Below are 24,358 nucleotides of genomic sequence, written 5' to 3' on the forward strand. Positions count from 1 at the left end.
ATATATGCTAATGAGTCACCCTTGTTCCATTTGAATAAATTGACATATGGTTAAAAATACGATTTGTACATCTTTTAACCAGCCTAGACAAGATATGAAACCCATTAAGCTTGTCGCCCACTTGTCCGGCACAGCACGGACCGTAGCTGCTCGTCGCCTGCAGGCGACGGAGAGCTTGGTCGCCCACTTTGCCGCAGGAAACCGGCAAGCCGTCACGTCGCGGTCGTATGTTGCGAAGATCTTTTTGTTTTAGTTTACATGTAGCAGTGACAGAGTCACTATGTGTGAAAGCAGCAGTTCTGATGAAGAAGTTATTGTAGCGGCCGCATTTTTGGCAGAAGAAGAAGAAAATAAATAGAAGATAAAGAGAAAAATGTGGGTCCACCCCATTAATCAAAAGCGGACTGAACGCGGAGAGTCCCATCATTTATTTAACGATTTAATTTCCCTAATTTTTTTTCTTAGGACTGCTTTCTCGGACTTAACAATAACAACTGCCAAAATAATTGCAAAACATATATGCGATCGAAAGGCTTCCATAAGTTAATGCAGGCCAGCGCCGGCCGGCCGGCTCCGCGTACAGTTGACCGGCCCGTCCCGGCACGGACCGTCGTTTGACGGGGAGAGTCGGAGAGCTGGAATCTGTTCCGTCGACGGACTCGCCGTTCCGTGCCGTGACGGGCTAATGTGCGGTAGTCTATTCATTTGCATGGTTTTAATCCTATCCGTATTTTGACGGGCCGGAACGGGACGGGACGTGACGGCCAAGTGGGCGACAAGCTTTAGTCGATGAAAACTATTTTTCCAAGGCTCCTTGATTACAACTTAGTGTTTTTATCAATACCATGGCACCCTGGATTGAAATTTAAAATACGATTTGTTTTTAAGCGATAATGTCAAAAGTTGACATATGATATGTCATTCTATTCAGAGTGTCATTTTTATCGAATAAAGTGGCAATATACCGAGGGTGCCTTTAAAAATCAAAAGATGTAATCATTACCGATGAAACACGAAGAAACCAAAAACATCTGAATACGTCAATCAATCCTAATTTATGTCATATACCTACTACCATACAAATCTATTTTTCTATCTGAGAAAATAAAAAAGTTATAGGTGAGTCACTTTTGAGACACACCCGGTATATTAAAAAATATTGTTTCATAATGTAATATCATTTTAAAATTCTTGTATGTTATTTTAGATTCTGAAGATAATTTTAGAATAAACCGGAATATATTTTTAATAAAAACATTATTAATTACTAACAGGGTTATAATAATTATGATTTTGTTACAAAAACCTTTATATAAATGATTATGTAAGACAAAAAATTCAGATTTTACATTTTACTAAAATATTATCTAAATAAGCGCCTTTTTACAACAACGCCACTGACCCCTAATGGGTAAATTGAGAGTTGCCTACAGGTCGAAAGTCGTTTCAAGACTTAAATGGATTATTTAAGTCAAATTTCTTGCAAATTTGGCACTGGCGAACCATATTTTATAGTTCTTGAACAGAAAAAGTAAATAAAATAAACACTTAAGGACTACAAGCTAAGAAAATGCGTTAATATAGCCGGGGACATAGCGGCAACAAAGCTTTACCGCACACGTGCGACGCGTACTACAAGGGAATATATGAATGAAGAGGCGACCTCGCCTCTAATCGGTGTTGCCATATTGTAAAGAAGTTATCATTTTTAAATAGTATCCGACTTATAATTTAGTAGTATATTTAATACATCTATGGAATATTAAAACCTACTTTATTAAAATGTAGTATTAATATCTATATGTGTATAACAAGAAAAAAAATATTGATAATATTAAAGATGTGACAACATAGGCTGGATGAGGAAGGTTCGGTCGACTGTACCCAGAAGTAAACATGTGTACAAAAAAGATTGTTTGACCGCGTATAGATGTAAATAGTGTAGTCTATATTTTATTTTAAGTCTATGGTTATTACCTAATGTTATTATTTACATTTTATATACACTCAAGTGCAAAAAAACGAAACGGAAAAAAATTCCTCTAATTTAAAGTGTTTTTAATTTTCAGCTATGTTTTCATGAATTTTTTAGCCAACTGTATGTAAATATATCAACTTTAATAGTAAACTCAATTTTTTTATAAATTTTAGTATTTGGCTTATTATACTGGGTTAGTCGAAAGGTTATTTTTAATTTTAAAACACCCTGTGCAATAATTTCAGGCAGATAGCAGCCAAGGAAGTCAATAACAAAGTATTATATTATTTTTTATAATTAATTATATTTATGTTTGTATATTTGATTATTACAGTTATGTTTTTAAACGGTTTTATTTAGCTCGACCCGTACGGTATTTATTTATTTGTTTGTTTATTTGGGTCAAAATTAGAAATTGAAATTTAAGTACCTTCCTGTTGTCAGATTGATCTGAAATTTGGTACACACCTTTAGTTCCGATGACAATACAATATAGTAATATGAATAACATTGTAAATCTAAGATGGCCGCCGGTACAAAATGGCGGATTTCATATTTTTCCACAACCCCCTCAATATGGGTATCAAATGAAAGGGCTACACAAGTAGAATACTGTGATTATGACAAAATTTAAAATCCAAGATGGACGTCGTTACAAAATGGCGTATTAGGTGAGGGCATGAGCAGTCGTGTCCAGAACAGTTGTGTCCAAGATTGTGTGACGTTAGAAGGACAGATAAAAAAAATAGGTGATTAGATGTATCTACGTAGTTAGCGGTAGCTTTACCACCCAAGTTAAGGTAATAGGTTAAAATGTGCTGAGGACTGTATGGCATTAGGGTGGCTAAAAATGTAATGTCGCAAGCGTTTCCCCTCAAGATTGGGCGCCTCTTGTTGTATATTATAGCTTTGCCCCTCTACTGGACCTCTGGGGTCGACCGTTAAAATGTCCATTACTCGTGGGAACAACATGGAAACAATAAATAAAAACACAAACAAAAATAAAAACGAAACTGCTACACAACGAAAAAGAAGGCTCGAAAAGGCGAAAGAAAAGTATAGAACGAAACGTGCAAAAGAAAGTGAAAATGAAACTTATAGTCGACTACAGAAACGAAGAGAACGGTTAGCAACAGAAACACCTGAGCAACATGATGCCAGGTTAATAGCACAACGTGAGAGACAAAGGCAGCTGGTAGAGTCAGAAACACCTGAGCGTCATGAGTCCAGGCTAGCATCACAACGTGACAGACAGAGAGAGTTGTTAGCGGCAGAAACACCTGAGCGTCATGAGTCTAGGCTGGCATCACAACGTGACAGACAGAGAGAGTTGTTAGCGTCAGAAACACCTGAGCGTCATGAGTCTAGGCTAGCATCAGAACGCGACAGACAAAGAGAGCTAATAACATCAGAAACACCTTGTATAATAAAATCAATCAATGTTAAAATAAATATAAATAATAAAATATTAACAAATAGGTATTTTAAATATAATTAATTATTATAATATATATAATTAATTGTTATATATATTAATTTATATAATAATGAATTAAATAGAATGAGGAATATTCGGTAGGCATTTCCGTTAAATACTAAAAACTAGAAAATAAAAAATCGGTAAAAAAACTTTTAAGTTAAACGGTTTTATCTTATGTGCACTGAAAACTAGAAAATAATAATAACAATTAGGTATTTTGAACTTCTAGTTCAGAAATATTTTAGTACTAGGCAGAATAGCTTTTAGGCATATTAGACTAAAATAAAAACGTGGGGCCCATTAACTATTGCTGTAATACTTTCTTCTATACTAAGTGTGGATTGCATCGACTTACTATAATCGTAACTGGAGATTTTGACAATCAATAACCAGCCGTGGCGGCTTCACCAGCGAACGCCGAGCTCATGATCTACCAAAGTATAAAGATATGCTTTGCCATAGGTAGGATTTCAGAGGGGCCCCACGTTTTTATTTTAGTCTAATATGCCTAAAAGCTATTCTGCCTAGTACTAAAATATTTCTGAACTAGAAGTTCAAAATACCTAATTGTTATTATTATTTTCTAGTTTTCAGTGCACATAAGATAAAACCGTTTAACTTAAAAGTTTTTTTACCGATTTTTTATGTTTAATATCGTTAGTTCTGTGTTATTGTTATTAATGTTTATTAAAACCAGGATTGTATCGTTACTTTTTAATATAATAATACTCAGGATACGTGATTTTGACAGAGAAATAGTGTTTTTTTATCATTCGTTTTGACACGTTAGTTTTGTATTACGAGTTTTTGCTTTAAATGAATTGTGCTGTGGGCACAATAGATCTTTAATGTCGCAGTGATTAACCTCCCCTCTTTCTCATTCTACCTACATTGTGTTGTTGATATTTTAAGCTTAAACTTTTTTACTAGCAGACCTTGCAGACAAACATTGTTCTTTTTAGAACATCTTTTAGTGTAAAGTGCAAAGATAGCTTAATAGCCGTAAAAAAGTCACCACATCAATCGAATATTTTGAACGGGAAAGCGGTACTAATGGCCCTTTATGTCCGTTAAGTGTTGTTAAGGGGGTGAGTTTTGTTGATGTAAATAATAAGTGTTTTTCTGTTTCCTAAAACATTTTGATTAAAAGAAAATATGTAAAAGTGGGCAACACTGTGCCGGTCAAGCTTAATTACGTGACTAAAAGTTTATTTGATATGAACTATATATACAGTTTGCTAAAAAAATATGAAAATTGGACTAAAAATTTAAAAAAAATTAAAGTAGATGAAAAAAAAATTTCGTTGCTTTTTTTTACATTTGAGTGTATTTTGTCCGATATAAAAATGATATTTGTAAACAAACAAAACAAAGGTAATGGTGAAAATAGTATATCATTCGGTACTTAACAATCACAAAATATTTCTAAATAATTTTGTAAAATTACATTTTTTATCTCTTATTAAAGATGCTGTAATATACAGGGTGTTTCAAAACAAATGCGAAAAACTTCAGGGGGTGATTCCTTGTTCAAAATAACGGGTAGTTTGCTTTATAAACGTTGGGTCAAAAGTCAACCATTAGGGAGATATCGCGGTACAAAGATGGCGGAAAAATAATGTTTTTATTTTTTATCTTGAAAACGAAAAGAGATAGACTAATGAAATTTTACGGAAGCATTACTGTTATGAAAACACACTTTCTGGTAATTTTTCACTTCTTTAAAATGAGTGGAAGGGTTGAAATAAACTACCCCTATCATTCTTGTTAATGAAATTTAAAGAAAAATCTTATCAAACACATGCAAAAAAATTAATTTTGATAGTTTAGTTTATTTAGAAACTTTTTTTATCTCTTGTGTTTTTGATAAAACTCACCGATTTTAAATTAAAAAATAAAATGTAAAGCATTACATGTCAGGACAAAAACATTTTTAGATAAAGAATCTAGTGGGCAGCTGTAATTTTTAGGAAAAAATCTAGTCGGCCGCTGTCACTTTTTAGGATGTTTCTAATATTGTTTTATTTGACATTACCCTACTGCAATACGTTATTATCTAGATTATTATTATTATCATTATTATCACTAGATTCTTAATCTAAAAATATTTTTAGTCCTGACATGTAATGCTTTATATTTTATTTTTTAATTTCAAATCGGTGAGTTTTATAAAAAAAATACAAGAGATAAAAAAGTTTCTAAACAAACTAAACTATCCAAATTATTTTTTTTGCATGTGTTTGATAAGATTTTTCTTTAAATTTCGTTAACAAGAATGATAGGGGTAGTTTATTTCAACCCCTTCCACTCATTTTAAAAAAGTGAAAAAATTACCAGAAAGTGTGTTTTCATAACAGTAATGCTTCCATAAAATTTCATTAGTATATCTCCTTTCGTTTTCAAGATAAAAAATAAGAACATTATTTTTCCGCCATCTTTGTACCGCGATATCTCCCTAATGGTTGACTTTTGACCCAACGTTTATGAAGCAAACTACCCTTTATTTTGAACAAGGAATCACCCCCTGAAGTTTTTCGCATTTGTTTTGAAACACCCTGTATAACTATTATTCTTTGTTAATTTACTCATATTTAATTCTGTGTAGGCAAAATGACAGTTGTCTAGACTGTCTTCCGTCTTAATTCACACAGTTCAAGTAAAACAGTACAGTTCATTCATCTACAAATAATAAGGTTATACTTGATACGTTTTATCTGAACAAGCAAGACTGACAGGTAAAACCTTATATGTAGTGGGTGCTTTACATAGCTAATACAGATAAAATAAATAATACAATACAGATAAAAAACGAAAAAATGAAAGTCAATCTTTTATCACCCAAATATTAGGTACCTTATCGGTAAAAATTCTAAATATAATAAAATAAAATTTAGTACATATCAATGAGAAACAACAATGTATTTTAAGTGTTCGACGTTTAATTCCAAATTCCAAAGGTGTTATTTTTAATCCAAAAATATAACAATTGTTTAAAACAAAGAAATACTAAATAATTAAAACAGTGACTTTTAAACAAAGACTGAATCTAAACTAATAAAACAAAAAAGATTAAAAACTACATTTTTTAAAAACCTATAATAGTTATGACAAATTACTCTTGAAATATGAATTAAGTAGGTATTATTCAAAAAAACTACTCATAAAAGAAACCGTATGATGCAAGAAAAGCGCCGTCATGTTGGTTTGGAAATGACAATCGATAAAATATGTAATTTTATATATAATTTATAAAAAAATGACAGCAGTCTTCATTTCCAAGCTATATCCGATGCGGTATAGGAGAGTGCTACTTATTATACCGTATGATCGAAAAAAATGGCGTCAAAGAAGGCTGGGGAATGACAATCGATAATAATTTTGACGAGGTCGATCTCTAGGCGTCATAAAAATTGACATAAAACTTAACAAAAATTAACACTAATTATAGAACGATTAAAAAGGAAGAACGTTTACAGACACACAAATCTATTTCCAAATAATTATTTTTACTCAATTTTTAAAATACACATTTTTGTTGTTAAATTACACACAAGTTTGTTGTTTGTACACATGAATTTTGCAGCTCGAGACGAAGTCGACAGCTGGAATCATGCTGAGTGCAACAAATATGCTTTTTGCACATGTTGCACACAACATTTTTTCTACGATCGAATTGAAATTCTTATTTAAATGTTTATTGAAAAAGTTTTTACAGTAATTCACAGAATAATATTACCACTAAAAATGACACGATAAACAAATATTATTTTTATATTTTTTAATATTTTTTTTTGAGTTTATTTTAATATTAATGTCGCAGTTTGAACAATTCACTAAGGTAATTGATGGACAAACTTCATTTCCAGTAGTCTTTTGAATTTTATTCTCATTTCTGCTCGTGGAGGTCTCGGGTTCTTGTTCTTCATTTAAAACTCTTTTCCGGAATGTTGCTGCGACGTGTCCAGTATTGGTACTTAGTTTACCTTCCAAGATTTGACAAATATTTACAAATTTTTTCTCTTTAGTTAAACTCGTCATTAATAACACAGATTATACAGATTATAAACTTTGTTTTTTCTTTATTGTTTTTCGTGGTTCCAATTTTCGGAATCGGGTACTAGTTAGGTTACTAGTTTGCGCACATAGCACGCCCACTTATGGCCTCTAAAATTGTGCACAGCGCCTGCCCGGCACAGTTATTAGAGAGATATCGGAAAACCGAATAGCGTCATGCAGTATTTACGCGTACCTTATCATGGTTACGACAAAGACTACACGTTACGATATGCGCGAGTCAATTTTTAACGCAACACCCGCTAATAACGTTACCGCCTGACGTAATTTGCGGATCAATTACACCAAGCGCTATTTCTAAATAACGTTTAAAAATTGCTTAAATGGGCATGTGCGGGTATTTGACAACCGGGGCCGGCCGGCGAGATCTTTTATTTTAGGTTATGTTTGAATTGTTTTGAATTATTACTTGAGTTTTATTAGGTAATTTGATATTTAAGTAGCTGGAATTAGTTTTATTTAAATAAATATGGCCCTAAATATGGATTCCACCTCTTCCAATATTAAAGAACCTATAAAGAGGCTTAGGTTTACAGCAGATGATGACTTAGCCCTTGTTCCAATTTGTTGCTTGTTGCCCTAAACCCACTGGCAGACGTTGAACAATGAAACACTGGAAATAAGCACTTTAGCCCTTTAATTTTAAAATAACTAATAAACAAAACAATTTCAAAGTTTTAAATTCAAAGTTAGGTTAAGTTTAAATAGCGGACGCGACGCGAACAGAATCACTTTCCGATACGATAACTATAATTGAAGAGAGTTAATACCACCTCACGCAAAGGAAATAATACCTGGCCTTATTAACGTCCATGCACGCTATTCGGTTTAGCGATATCTCTCTATTGCGCTTAGAGGTGGGAATTCTAGTTCCTTGAGAGGAACTAGTTCCTTAGTTCTAGTTCCTCCATAGGAATAGTTCCCTGAACTAGGTCTTTAGTTCACAATAGTTCCCGACTAACATTGACATCCCCCTTGCTTGCTAATGCGTTGTCAGTCAGAACTTTTCACAGTATGATCTGTATAATTTTTATAATGTACGGAACTATACGGAATGTATGGAGCTATACGGAACGGACAAATATTTCGAAGAGCCGAAAACGGCACTCTACACATTGTATGAAGAGTACAGACAATCGCCAACGTGCGGCTAAGTACATGGCACAGGAAGAAGAGAAGAATGTACGGAGATATAACGAAACGTGTAATTGTGTATGTTAAAAACATATAGGTAAGTTTTATAGCAGATAAAAAAATTAAAAAAAAAATCAAATCAGAATTTAAAAAACTATATCACAAATCAATTGGAGCAAATCTTACAAAAATTTTACGAAAAATTGCATTTTTCCTCACTTCAAGCTTTTTGTTTTTGTCTAAAAATTCAGAATATCTACTTCGTTTTATAAAATATTTCTTAATTTTAGGGACCTAAAGTGAAACATTTCCACAAAATATTTAAAAAACAAACTAAAAATCAAAAACAGTATCCACGACAATTTTCTGTGGTAATTACGCCGTGCCGGCTGTGGCAATAGACAAGGCCGAATCCATCGTCGTCGCCTTGCACTCCCCACGCCTGCCTAGCATCAATCGCGCAGGCTGATCCATACGTAAACTAGTCTTTTATTTAGTTCCTTTAGTTCCGGATCCGATAACATACGGCATACGGCTGGCATTCCCCAATCCTGTCTAGCATCGATCGCACTGGCCCGATCCGTTAGTACGTAAACTACTCTATTTAGATTAGTTCCTCTAGGTCCGGATCCGATAACGTACGGCTAGCACTCCCCACTTCTGCCTACCATTGGGCTACGCGCGCTAGCCGATCCGTCGTCGTCGCATATTATTCTATATCGGTCACAGTCTCGATCCCGGAATAGGTCCTGAGGAACTAGTTGTTTGAGAAACCAGGAACTAGTTCCTTTCATTCCGGGATCGGAATAGTTCGTTGGAACTAGTTCGTTCACGAACTACACACCTCTAATTACGCTGTTTATTGTTATTTTACGCGAGTTTATTTTTGCGCACAGGAAATTTTACTCGTTTGCACTTCGTCATAAAAAACAATTTTCGTACCACGAATTAGGGACAAGATTTTTATCTGTATACTTATAGGATACCTAATCTGTGTTAATAATGTCAATGGGTTTTTTGCACTAATGTAAAAAAATTGACTTTTAATACAGTAGATAGTGTAAAAAATAGCTACTTTTTACCAGGGTTGGAAAAAATCATGATTTTTCTAAAAAAATTAAAAAAATCAGATTTTTTTCATTTAAATCAGATTTTTTTGATTTTTAATTCAAAACAATGTTTAAATCGGATTTCCGAATCACTAGGACATATTTCCAATTAAAGTCCTATCCTAAATGGCTAAATCTTTATAACTCTGCCCGATACCGATAACATTAACAATGTGTGTCATTTTTCCACATCGGTCACGAAAATATTCCGCAAAAAAGTCGCTCGCTTCAGATCAAAAGGATCGGCATAAAAGGCATAAAAGTAAAGCACGGTTACGCCTAAGCACAAAAGCACAAAAATATATTATTAAAGTGATATTAAGTGTCAAATTCAACGAGTATACAAATTGTTACTTGATTATTGTTCATATTATTTGCAAAGTTTGAAATTGATTAAAAAATTAGTATGTTCTATTCGTTTCAAACATACGTTTCAAAAAAAAAATAAAACAACACATTTTCTGACGATTATAGATTCTCGGGAATGAAGAAGTTATGCACTGGACTTTGCTAATGTTATTAATTCGAACAGCAAATTTTTGCCACTTATACATAAATTTTAAAATAAATCCCTGCGTTGAGGGGTCTAATGGATTCACACGAAATTACTTCAAAAATCGGTCCAACATTTAAATTGATGAATAGATATTTTTATATAGTTTTATAACATTTACAACTATTTTTCGATTTATTATCTGTCATATCTGTTATAGAAATATTTTTTATAGTTTTCTAGGACACATTTTTATAACTTTTACAGTTATTTTTTAAATCACATGATTAAAATTAAAAAATAAATCATGCCAACCCTGCTTTTTACTTAATTCAAAAAATACATATAAAGGCCAACTGGCAGTAAGCGCCATTAAGAAATAAAGAAGAGTACCTGTCAAGTAAATGACGTCTAGGTCTTGACCTCGCCAAAATTATTATCGATTGTCATTCCCCAGCCGTCTTTTACGCCGTTTTTTTTGTCGTCTGGTATTACAGTAAATTTCAATTTCAAATGTTTGAAATAAGTGGGGGTTATTCGCATTTTATTTCCATCATAAATTCATCTGTATCGTCCATTATCATCTGGGAATAACCAGGTAGTATTATATACCTGATCTAGGGTTTTATAAAGGTTTTTATTGATATGGTAAGGAATATAAAAAGGACTAAATTGAATATTATACAGACGAGTTATAGTTCATATTTAAATTTTATAACAACTCAAATTCTTATAAAAATCCACATTATCCTACCTACCCTGTCCTAAGAATTATTATGAAAATTTCATATTGAGAATAATTAATAAATTTTTAATTCTTAAGGTATTGTAAAAAATATACAGGGTGGCCCATCGAAAACGTTCCGCAAGGCATAACGGCCAGGGTATTTTTTTTTCAAAAAATCCAAAAACACTTCAATTTTGTTTGCGAGGGGAACAAATTTTGCCCCAAAAATGAATAAATATAATAATAGAAATAATAAGAAAAAACAGCAAATTAGTCGAAAGAATTTATCCTTATCATTTACTCTGATAAATGTTTAAATAAACTTTTCAAATTTCAATCCTTCATATTTTCACAATGACTTGACCGATTTTCAAAAACAAAGTGGGAAAGTATAGAGAATAGAATGCCCTTTTCATTACGGTAAAAACTGGGGGATGACACCCCGCTTAGAGGGTTAAAGATTTTGCAATCATTTTTGGGGCAAAAGTTGTCCCCCTCACAAACAAAATTGACGTGTTTTTGAATTTTCTGAAAAAAAAATTACCCGGGCCGTTATGCCTTGCGGAACGTTTTCGATGGGCTGTATACATATACTGGGTGTTCTCTAATTTGAGTAAGAGATGCCTCCAATTACGTAAAGGCACTTGTTAATGAGCTCAATGATAATCCATTTAATAACTTATCTTTTGTATTTCCAGAAATATGGCGGAAAAACTCGAATTTCCTGTTTTCATTATTTTTTTAAAAGTGTATTTTAATGATTAGAAAAGATCTATGGATCTTGTGACATAATATACAGATAAACATATACATTTTTTTAAATAGAAAATAGAAAGCTAATGGTCTATAGGATAAAATTACAAACTCCTTGGAAAACCACTTTTTATACATATAAAAAATATTGTTTTATCCAGCAATTTTTGAACTTAAATGGTCTATCTAGTAATGAGCTTCACAAGAAAAGATATATATAACTATAAAACCAAAATAGTTGTCTAGTAACATTAACATTTTCTGATTAATTTCTCATTGCAAGTGAATAGTTTTTGTTATGTATATGAACTATTATTTTTGAAATAATTGACAGCATACCTTTAATAAATATACGTTACGTATATTTTAAGCCCATTTAGTAATATATTTGGCAATTTATAAACATTATTATAAGTGTATTATAGTGTATACTTACTTGGATTGGTTAAAATCATGCAGAGCATAGTTAAATCTATGTAAGGCACTTTGTGAATGTTCATCATCACATTCCTCATTTATATCGCAAAGCGGACAATCCTATTAACAATTAGTTTGTTTAATTATTTTAATTTGCTTTATTTAACGCAAAATACGAACCATTGTTATCAGAAGAAAATACTGACTGGAGCTGGAGATAAAAATATGGGTATTTCACACAGATATTAAGCAACCTTTGAAACTGTTTTTTTCACTTTTTCCCGGCTGAATTTGGAAAAAACTAAGTTAGTTATTGCTTCTTGCTGAGTAATTTCGAATATGCACGCTGTGTAATCAATCGCTTAAAGTAAAATAAACTGGAAACACTAATTTCACACACTACATTCCAAGACGAACAAATTTTGAAATGAATGTTTCTAAAACATGAAGTGACAACTGACATGAAATGCCAATGATTACCACAGCTCAATTAAATAGAATAATAACCGATAAATAAAGGTTGTTACTGGCCCGATTCTCTTGTACAGAAACGGCGATAAAATTGTACTAATATGAATTTACAAACATTTTGTTTTTTGTTCTTCTGTGGTTCTGTGCAAAAAATGTCTCTAATCTCTAATGTCTCTAAATATCTTTTCGTATCTATCTCAATGGTGCTACAGATACAAAATAAGTGAAGATTTTTCAGCATTTTTCTTTGGGAGATATGCAAGTATTTCCTATTTCGTACAAAAATTATTGAACTTTGTTTGCCTTCTGGGGACAAATGGTCATGCAGAGAAGGTGTTTACAGTGGTCAATAAGATGTTGATAGGTACAGAAAAGACACAAATATCTCTACCTTCTTAAAAATGTCTAGTAAATACAAAATGTAGTACACCGAGGTCCGGCGAATATTTTCTTAAATAATTAAGAGATAATCTATTCTTAAAAAGATTCATTTCTCCAAAAAATATGCGAATATTTCGGCAAAATTATTATTTTACAGATTCCATTATTTATTTTAAGTTTATGAACAGCTCTGTTATACTGATGTACTAAAATATTTGTAATTCTGTTGAAATACGTACAAATATAATTGTTTGGACAACCCTACGGGTAAACACAGCTGCCAGCTGCTCCATGCAGCTGCCACAGGGGGATAAATAAAAAGCTGTGTTGTCAAATCTAAAGGATGGCAGATCTTTGAAAGAAATCTACATTCGGAAAGTATTGCAATTTTATAGGTAAAAGAACGCTTTTATTTAGCTCTCCAACTATTTTATTGTAAAACTCAAGAAAATATAAAACGTGTGTTGTAGTTTAGAGTTAACTTATAGACATAATTTTAGTGTAATTACTTATTTTAAAGTAAACGTTCAACTTAAATTTGGCAACAGGACTGCTCTATTGTTATATGAATATATAGGGTGGCCCATTAGCGCGAGGAAGTCTTATTCGTTGTTGACGAAGATACGAAAAAAAGTTTTACATGTTGGATTGTTTATAAATGTGGATATCCTAAAAATATTTTGTAGTATACAGGGTGTTCTACAAAAGTTAATGATAAAATGGTAAGTGACAGTGACAAAAATTATTGCCACTGTCAGAATCAAGTCAGAATTCTATCGATTTTTCAATGGATTCTTCGCATTCGATTTTTTTGATTATAGACAATGTCAAAATTTGACGGTTTGTCAAAATGGCTCCTCCTCCTCCAACTGTTCCGACTTTTAAAGATGGAAAACGCTCCATAGATTTTATTTTAGTGTACAAATTATCGACTCTTGATAGCGAAAAACATGAAAAAAGGCACAAAGGCTTCTTGGAAAGCCTACAGAAATTAGGATTAGAAATAGAGGAAGAACCTTTTTCGGTATGTTGTTGTCATTTATTTTTTTATAATTTTAGTAAAATTTTTTATCAATCAAATTTTGAATTTGTTCAATAATTATTGTAAAATAAATATGAGACTAAAAGAGTAAACATATCGTCCTCTATCTCATCTAAAGTACAGGCTACGCAAAGTTTACAGTATCATTCTGTAAACTTTGGCCTAGATTTCTCTCACAGTGGATGATTTCAAAAAATTCCGACCGTAGCGCTGTATACGGTAGGAAATGCAATCTCTCTGAGATTCCGCGGAATCAAAGTTGCGGGATTTACCGTGCGGGATCTGCGGGATCATCACATTACTACTGGGTAACCGAATCGATCTCAATCAAGATCAAACCGCTACGTTCCGGGCCGATGCGTCGACGCTCGGAACCCGGGGGATTCCCCTTACGGGTTGGCCATTAAAAATAAGTGAAACAAACAGGTTACTTGTTAGATTTCTTTCTGGCGTATGTGAAGTGAAGAAAAGCGTTTAACTAGTACTTGTGGACAATTTCGTCAAATAAACCGCCGGACATAATTATCGGGACAAGCAAAATTTTAGGGTAAATTTAAAGTTGAATATCTCTTGAACTAAAAAAGATTTTTGAATGCGGTTTGGACCAGGTTTTAGATGCATCTATTGTGATTAAGATGTTATGTGGTTTTCGAAAATATATTTAGTGAATTCTCGTATACAGGGTGTTTTATAAGAGTGTGAAAATTTGGTTAAGAATCTTTTTTACCGCAAATTTACAATTTTTAAAAAATCGAAATTTTTACCAAGTACGACTAATCTGTATTGAAATTAGAAAAAACAATTTGATCGGTTTTTTAAGGAAAAAAGTTTTTTTGTTTTAAGGAAAATTCGACGTTTTTTCGAAAAATATGCATTTTTAGTCATATATACGTATGGTCCTAAATGGTATAAAAAGCTTTGTACATTCTACATATGCCAAAAAATTATTCATATAGAGTGTATCTAAAAGCAGATAACTAACACAAGTTAAAAAAAACTTCAACATCAGAATAATATTTTTATTTATAAAATAAGTAGGTAGATAAATTATAATAAAATTTAAGTTTATTTTAATTATATATATGTAGGTTTTTTTGGCCCCTTTTTTTGCTACTCGTATTTTTGTTTATTTAAATTTAAGTTTATTTAATATTAAATATATTTTTTGAACACTCTTTATACATCGGTCCAAATTTCTGTACAGCTAGTTTAAGATACACGCTATATCAATATATTATGGGCCTATGCAAAATGTACAATGCCTTTTGTACCATTTAGGACCAAATGTATGACTGTTGTTTACAGTCCAGCAATTTTGCGGATCCGCGGGATTGATTGCTTTAATCTCGCGGGTTTGCGGGATTGAGATTTTGGTGCGGGATTGCATTCCCTAGTATACGGCAGAAATTAGAAATTTTCGCTATGTATTTCACGCCGTCCCTGTTACAGTTCATGTTGATCGCATTAAAACAATATTGAAATCGTAGCTTTGTCATAATATTTAAGTATTTTAGTTTGCTAGTGCAGTTATTGAGATCATAAAACACTCAGGTACGATGTTGGTGTGATGTAACGCTGTTTCGGGCAGTAAAAAATAAGTGAAAAAGAATTCGACCTAGGCGTCGCACAGTGATGCAGAAGTTCCCAATAGCGGCAGAAAATCAAAATATCAGAAGTATTTATTTTTAATTATAATTTCACTCGTATAATAGTCCATATTTTCAGAATCGTGAAGATTTTTGAATATAGACGGGCCCATTATCAATCCCTGATAAGAAATGTTCGAACTTATAAAATTATTAGCTGAAGCTAAAATATTTTGATTAAATAAAATTAGTGCGTTTAACGTTGGTGATAAATTAGCGAAAAACTGATGGTACTCTGAGAAAGTACAATGTTTTCAACTGTTTTTCTTCATGGTAATTCTAGTTTTAACTTTCCTGGTACCATAACAAAAATCAATAAAGACCTTGATGTAATTAAGAACTGCTTAATCTAAAATCACATTTTATGTAAGCAAATACAAAATGCTCCAAATTGCTCCAAAAAAATATGATGTAGGTTACAATTATTAGCCTTTTTTCTTCATAATTACAAAATTTCATGACCAACATTAGCCCACAAATACCCTTTAGGTTGCCTAACTCTCCTGAAAACCATGATTTAGTTTCCAAAATAAATTACGTATGACAGTATTTTACTGGGTGTTTCTTAGATGCTGTAGAATATTGTTGTTGGTTATTTTTAATTAGTTTTAGAAAGGAAACTCTAATATATTTTCTCTTATTCAATTTAATTTTCGATATACAAAGTATTCAAAGTATACAAAGCATTCAAATAATTTTTAATGTGTAATTTTAACTAGCTTTTCCCTATTAAGCCTAAATTTTTATTCGTTTTGTGCTTATATGACATTAAATTTAATATTATTAGAAATATCATTAATTTTCAATAATTTATTGTTAATATAAACTACAAAGACGTGTCAATGTGTCTATGATCCGTCAATATTCAGTCAACAACTTTTATCAAGAATGTCATGCACCTTCTAGGTACTAATTTTCTCGGATATAGTAAGAGATCACCAAGACTTCTCCTGTCAAGTAAAATAGAACAGCATCCTGAGGCTCCAAAACTTATTATAGATTAAATTATTCTATTTTTTTATCCATTTGCTAAATCCATGTTAAATATATTATCCATCTTATCTAGAAGCTTTAGGATAATTTTTAGTTTCTTTTTCTTGCGTATTAAATTCTTGTAACTAAGTTCTAATTATAATCTAAGTATAATATTTTTACCACAGGTAATTACAGATATTTCTAAATTATAGAACATTTAAAAATATAACTAAAATTAAATGGTTGTAAGTGAACAACTGCTTACATCTAATGCGAAAAGAGCGCTCAATCTTTTAGATATTTTGGTGTTACTTTCATTAATAGCTAACTACATAAAATATACAGATATATTTAGTTTCTTTTGTTTTCTCATGAAAATGAATGTAAATATATTTTTTAAGTTGAATTTAAGTAATACTTATTGGTAACTAGTTCTGAAAAAAAGGATTAATTTTATTAAAAACGAAATGCTAATTCTATTGTAAGGGGCTGAAAATAAAACCCTGTATATTTATTTAGGTGTACACACAAACTTTTTTTGATTTTTTAAACTTTATAAAGATTATAAAAGTATTAAATTAATATGCTATTAAAGACAAAATAATATAATTAAATTTTTTACAACCCATTTTATATTTTTTACAGCCAATTTAAGTACACTCTGTATACATAATTCAATTTTCCGAATTCAAAACATCACTTATAACTTAGAAAACCACATTTAACAAAAATAATTTAAAAAAAAATGTAGTAGTAAGTTGAGAAATTATTTTTTGCCACTTTTCGCGTTTTCAGCATCACTGTGCGTCGTCGTGTCGTGTTGTGACAATTTCAAATGTTAATAAAATTGCTGAAAAAGGGTTAACGCCTAAAGAAGAGCGTAATTAGGGCGTTGTTGGGTGCAATAACATTAAATAACTGAACTTTCCCGGATATTCAACGTCCCGAAACAACATTTTATAGCTTCATCATAGTTTCTCACATCGATTTCATCAAAAGAAAAAAAAAAGATTCAAGCAGATCGACGAAACAAGTAAGTAAACAAAGTGTTCGTTACATAATCAAAAAATTAAATAGGCATATACTATGAGTGGATAAAATATAGTTTGCAATATTAATGGTATACTTTTTTTAATCAACTAGCGATTAAATGTTTTATGAACATCTTCTAAAATTATAATTAGGTATTAGCCGAAATAGCCCCAATTATGACCCCACTAGCAAAACCGGTGATTAAAACTATGCTCGCTACCGTAGTTGGCGTTGTTGAACTCATCTAAAAGGTTTTTTTAACTGGAATAATAAATTATAATACAAGTTCGACCTTCTGAAGATATCAAAATATTTACTTTTTATTTTTAGAATTTTCACAAATTATACTTTCTAACACATTTAGAATAATTATATAGTCTGTAAAACGAATAACTTTGAATTTGACAGTTCCCACGGGCTTTTCTAGTATTAATTTTATTAGGTTAGCAACTTGCGGCCATACTGACGCAATGCCGTCTCTGATAGAACAGCCTAGCAACGAGATTTATGACGTCACGCTAGTTAGATACTACAGAACTATGTTGTAGAACACATGGAAAACATAATTATTCCTCGATTTGTTGGTTTGTATTTTAAAAATGATATAGTTTACATGAAATATACATAATATACAGTTAATAAATACAATATATATATACCTATTTATATTAATAAATACTTTGGCAGATAAACTATGAACCATACAAATGCAGCAAATGTTTTACAATATGACTGAAATCGTACTCCATAGTCAATGTAGATAGTTTTGTGTTAAGAATAATAATTTAAAAAAAATATGTGGTCATCTTTTGACAAGTTTATATTAGTTTATTAACTGCAGTAAACATTATAACATATAAATAAATTTTGTGAATGCAAATAATAATACATCACTATTAGTAGATATTGAATGTTTTTGTTAAATTAGATCGATTTTCGAACCCCAAAATTTAAAATATTTTACATTTTACCCGTTATCTTATGTACCACCTATTCATTATTTGTATATTGTAAAACATTTGCTGCATTTGTATGGTTCATGTTTATTAGCCAAAGTATTTATTACAATAAATAGGTATATATTATATTGTATTTATTAACTGTATATTATGTATATTTTATGTAAACTATATTATTTTTAAAATACAAACCAAAAATACGAGGAATAATTATGTTTCCATGTATTCTCCAACATATTTATTAATCCGTATTATCTAACTAGCGTGACGTCATAAATCTCGTTCCGTGGCTGTTCTAATAGAGACGGCATTGGTCTAATATTTAAAAATGTCAAAAGCTGATGACATTTTACTTTGTCAATTATGACATTTCATTGTTGATTTCTTTTGCAAGAAGAGGAAGAATTGTCACTTGTTTTATTATTTTCCTTTTCTATTTCACGAAAGTAAAAAGAGTTACCTATCTGATTCGTTCAGGCTAGTTCAGGCACTCAATTTAAAGAATATCAGTAACTTTTTTGACAGAGGGATTTTGTATTTGCCATGTTGGTAAAAAATAACGGTCAAAATTCAAAGTTATTCATTTTATAGACTATATAATACATTTTTCGTATACTCGCTATTTAAACCCGTGTATTTGTATATAAAAGTTGTTTACGATGTTCTCCGATGGTGGCAGCACCGGCGGAGAATATACACCAAGCCTATAATTGCTGTCCTCCATTCGGCGAATTTCAAGTTCCAGAGCTTTACACCCTGGGCTACTCGAGAACGGTTCTGAAAGGAGCTGGGCGCGATAGCCCGGAAGCCCGGTGCCTCCATATGGCGCGGAACCAGTTCTGGAACTTTATGACTCAATTGAATGGAGTGAGAGTATCGCGTTCTTGAACAGTTCAGAGCTGCACAGCTGCGTGAATGGAGGACAGTAAATGAAAAATTCTTGTTCCAGGTCGATAATGACGTAGTGTTTGTGAAAATTTTCGCACCGGACAAGTTGATTATGCTGTTCGCGGGGCTGTTCGACGTCGAACTGTCCTGCCAGAATTTCGAATTCAGGCCTGTTGTACCTGTTCCCACGGGATTCTTTGCCACTCCCTTGACCTCGCCCGATATTAACGATCCCGATTATTCCAGAGCGCCGTAAGTACCCGTATTTTCATAGAATAAAAACTAAGATAAACATAGAGAAAACAAAATAGTATATTTGATATCAATTAAATTTTTAGTTACGTAATCGAGGGCGCGATTTTTAAATTCATTGTTGCCAACCACGGCAACATATTCGTCTCTTGTCTAACTTGAATTTAAATTTCCCGCTGGGGATTCAGGTGGTAGATCTGCTGTAAAGACGTCATGTTGTCACATTTATTTATTTATTTCCTGACATTGTTATTCGTTTTGACACTTCAGTTTTGTATTACGAGTTTTTGGTTTAAATAAATAATACTTTAAGCTTAAAAATGTTTATTAGCAGACCTTACAGTTGAACATTGTTCTTTTTAAAACCTATTTTAGTGCGAAGTGTACAAGAGGTGTGCTTAATAGCCGTGAAAAACTCATCGCAACTTTATTATAATATTTTGAACGGGAAAGCGGTAGTAATGGCCGTTTATGTCCCTTAAGTGCTGTTAAGAAAGTGAGTTTTTGTTGATGTAAATAATAACTGTTTATATACATATTTATAATTAATTTATTGTTGTTTCCTCAAATATTTTGATTAAAAGAAAATATGTAAAAGTGGGCATCGCTGTAGCGGTCAAGCTTAATTACGTGACTAACAGTTTATGTGATATGAACTATCGTAAACAAATAGCCCCACGCTAACTATTAAGGGGCGTCCAGACCTTTGGTCCAGACCATATGAGCGAGCAGGAGCGAGCAAGAATTCGGGTATGTTCTATGGGAAAGCTTAACTGGTGTGGACGGCTCTGCGAGCGAGCGAATGACTGAATGAACTGAATGAATTGCTTGCTCGCGCTCGACGCTGTTCCACGCCGTGTCGGTTTGGACGGGATTTTGATTACCACGTTTGCGATCGAATGTCAAAAATGGAATGGCCGAATGAAGTTGTTTTAGAACTAATAGAGGAGTACAAAAATCGCCAAGACCCGTAAGGTTATAGCTAGCCTTTCTCTAGGTGAAATTGCTTTTCGGTAATTCGTATCACTTTTCATTATTTTTATGTCAATTAAATCTAATAAGGTATTAAAATCTGTAAGTGACATCCGAAAAGTTCTTAAATTTTCCAGAATCTTCTGTTTCAACATCGTTTAGTAAATTGTTACCACCATGAGAAACTCGATTTTTAAAAAGAGTTATGTTCCACCATCTCCTCTGCAGTCGTTTTACTCTTTGATGTTTCCAAAATTTATGCAATACAATGAAAGACGCACAAGCAATAATTTTTCCGACATTATGAACATGAAGTGCCACACACCGATCAACGCCGAACATACAAATAATCGCTAGGTCTGGACGGAAACTGATCATGTGCTCGAGAGCAGCAGAAATCACGAGCGAATTTGAATAAATGTTTGCTCGCGCTCGTTTCTGCTCGCTCATCATATGAGCGAGCAGGAGCGAGCAAGAATTCGGGTATGTTCTATGGGAAAGCTTAACTGGTGTGGACGGCCTCTGCGAGCGAGCGATTTGATTATATTGCTTCGCGCTCGACGCTGTTCCACGCCGTGTCGGTACATCAAAGAAAATTCGCGCTATTGTACGTTCAGTTTGGACGGGATTTTTGTTTACCACGTTTGCGATCGAATATCAAAATGGAATGGCCGAATGAAGTTGTTTTTTAGAATAGAGGAGTACAAAAACTGCCAAGACCCGTAAGGTTATAGCTAGCCTTTCTCTAGGTGAAATTGCTTTTTCGGTAATTCGTATCACTTTTCATTATTTTTTATGTCAATTAAATCTAATAAGGTATTAAAAATCTGTAAGTGACATCCGAAAAGTTCTTAAATTTTCCAGAATCTTCTGTTTCAACATCGTTTAGTAAATTGTTACCACCATGAGAAACTCGATTTTTAAAAAGAGTTATGTTCCACCATCTCCTCTGCAGTCGTTTTCTCTTTTGATGTTTCAAAAATTTATAAAATACAATGAAAGACGCACAAGCAATAATTTTTTCCGACATTATGAACATGAAGTGCCACACACCGATCAACGCCGAACATACAAATAATCGCTAGGTCTGGACGGAAACTGATCATGTGCTCGAGAGCAGCAGAAATCACGAGCGAATTTGAATAAATGTTTGCTCGCGCTCGTTTCTGCTCGCTCATCATATGAGCGAGCAGGAGCGAGCAAGAATTCGGGTATGTTCTATGGGAAAGCTTAACTGGTGTGGACGGCTCTGCGAGCGAGCGAATGACTGAATGAATTGCTTGCTCGCGCTCGACGCTGTTCCACGCCGCACAATGGATCGAAGCATAGGAAAATAGGGACATTGACTTATTTCGAAATTAATACTTTTATTTTACTGTTTTTTATGTACGACTTCAATAAATACAACAAAAATCTAAATTAATATGGCATTTTGTACTATATAGTTTACAAAATATACAGGGTGTCTCAAAAAAAGAACTAATATCTAAACAAAAAAAGAAAACAAAAATATTATAACAAAAAAGAAATTGCTTCTCTGTTAAATCTAAATTAATATGGCCTTTGTACCAGATATTTTAAAAAATATACAGGGTGTCTTACAAAAAGAGCTCATCTATAAACAAAAAGAAAACAAAACATTATAACATATGAGAAATTTTTTCTCTGTTAAATCTAAATTAATATAGCCTTTTTGTACCAAATAGTTAACAAAATATACAGGGTGACTCGCAAAAGAATTAATCTCTAAATAAAAAAGAAAACAAATATATTATAACAAAAAGAGATATTGCTTTCTGTTAAATCGCTACGAATTTTATCCACAGCTACGCATATCAGTTATATATGGATCGGAAGACAACAAAAGATTATGTAAAATGTCTTCATTTGCAAAGTTCTGGTTAGACCTTCTTGAACGGCATTCTGTATATTTCCGAAAGTATTTATTCCTAGACTCTGGAGGCCTCTTCAGACAGATGCCCTATCGGAAACCAAAATTGCTGATGATTTTTGCTCCGTGTATCGAAAAATTTTAGGTAGAGAAGATGGCATGTAATACCATCCATAAAGGTTAACTCTTCTGCAGTCTCTTTTGCAAATTTATTAAATTTTTTCGGCATTTATTTTTTTTTCCTGAAACCAAACTTGGAGTAATGTATATAGTCTTTCCAGCAATCAATTTATCGATTCCCTGTAATTTGTTATGACTTTTCGAAGTTTCGGAAAAATCTTCTCGCAGTGTTTTCCACCGTTTGCCCCATCCTTCGTAACGACATCGACTATCAAACCCATTTCCTCCCTAAATCTAAAAATAAAATTGCAAATATATTCTGCAAAGCAACGCGTGATGCGCGTCCACGGCAAACTCGACAAATTGCCGAATACCAATTCAATTGCCGAATAGGTACCGAATACCAAAACGAAAACATTTCTGGGCTTTTCAACCTATATGCCTTATGTATTGTAGTGTAATTCAGTCCCACTCCAATGTTCTTCGACGAATATACTTTACCGATATCGGCAAATTACAAATTGTTTGATGGTGCACTGTGCGTGCATTGCATAAATTCAAGGATTTTGATATTAAAAAAACATTAAATTTTTTGCAGTGGCACTTTGGGGCAGCTAATTTTTTATGATATGTGCGAGTAAAGGTGGCTCTTTACATTGCACGTAATATCTCCACTTACATCCGCTTACATTTTTTGTAATTCAAGAAAACTTTATATTTTTAAGTCTTAATGACATAATAAAAAACAAATGAGTTTTTCACTTCTGGTGTGACTTTTTTAAATTTAACAATCCAATACTATAGCCCAAGAACGCTTCTAATAAGTCGTTATATATAACAAACGAATATCTTTTACATCCATTTTAAAATTACAATCAAATGTAAGACTTTTATCTACCAATTTGAATGATTTTTCAATTTACTTCAATTGGTGCTCATATGCTCAATAAGTAAATAACAAACAGACATACTGTATATGTTTTACAAGACTAGAATATCTCTTTAACACAAATATGTAAAAAAATATTTAAATTTGGAACTCTTCAAAAACAGCCAATGTCCCTATCTTCTTATACTTCGATCCATTGTGCGCCGTGTCGGTTTGGACGGGATTTTGTTTACCACGTTTGCGATCGAATATCAAAAATGGAATGGCCGAATGAAGTTGTTTTAGAACTAATAGAGGAGTACAAAAATCGCCAAGACCCGTAAGGTTATAGCTAGCCTTTCTCTAGGTGAAATTGCTTTTCGGTAATTCGTATCACTTTTCATTATTTTTATGTCAATTAAATCTAATAAGGTATTAAAATCTGTAAGTGACATCCGAAAAGTTCTTAAATTTTCCAGAATCTTCTGTTTCAACATCGTTTAGTAAATTGTTACCACCATGAGAAACTCGATTTTTAAAAAGAGTTATGTTCCACCATCTCCTCTGCGTCTCTTTTGACGTTTCAAAAATTTATAAAATACAATGAAAGACGCACAAGCAATAATTTTTTCCGACATTATAAACATGAAGTGCCACACACCGATCAACGCCGAACATACAAATAATCGCTAGGTC

At 32.5% G+C, this 24,358-nt stretch overlaps 2 protein-coding genes across 2 annotated transcripts in view; one reads left to right on the forward strand and one right to left on the reverse strand.

The window, feature by feature from the left end:
• The window catches only part of LOC115882721 (RNA helicase Mov10l1-like), a 57,184-nt gene extending 44,541 nt beyond the window's left edge, over positions 1-12,643 (reverse strand). The window contains exons 1-2 of the mRNA XM_030900945.1: positions 12,346-12,643; positions 12,185-12,285 (exon numbers count right to left, since the gene is read on the reverse strand). Of these exons, the coding sequence (XP_030756805.1) occupies positions 12,185-12,285; positions 12,346-12,348 (104 nt within the window). The 5' untranslated portion in view covers positions 12,349-12,643. The remainder of the gene's footprint in view (positions 1-12,184; positions 12,286-12,345) is intronic.
• Positions 12,644-13,828: 1,185 nt separating this feature from the next.
• Positions 13,829-24,358, forward strand: part of LOC115882811 (anoctamin-5-like) — a 29,620-nt gene continuing 19,090 nt past the window's right edge. Inside the window, exons 1-2 of the mRNA XM_030901059.1 lie at positions 13,829-14,041; positions 19,621-19,811. Of these exons, the coding sequence (XP_030756919.1) occupies positions 13,868-14,041; positions 19,621-19,811 (365 nt within the window). The 5' untranslated portion in view covers positions 13,829-13,867. The remainder of the gene's footprint in view (positions 14,042-19,620; positions 19,812-24,358) is intronic.

Source organism: Sitophilus oryzae, unplaced genomic scaffold (genome assembly GCF_002938485.1).
Source record: "Sitophilus oryzae breed Bouriz unplaced genomic scaffold, Soryzae_2.0 scaffold_179_pilon_pilon, whole genome shotgun sequence".
NCBI classification, from domain to species: domain Eukaryota; kingdom Metazoa; phylum Arthropoda; class Insecta; order Coleoptera; family Curculionidae; genus Sitophilus; species Sitophilus oryzae.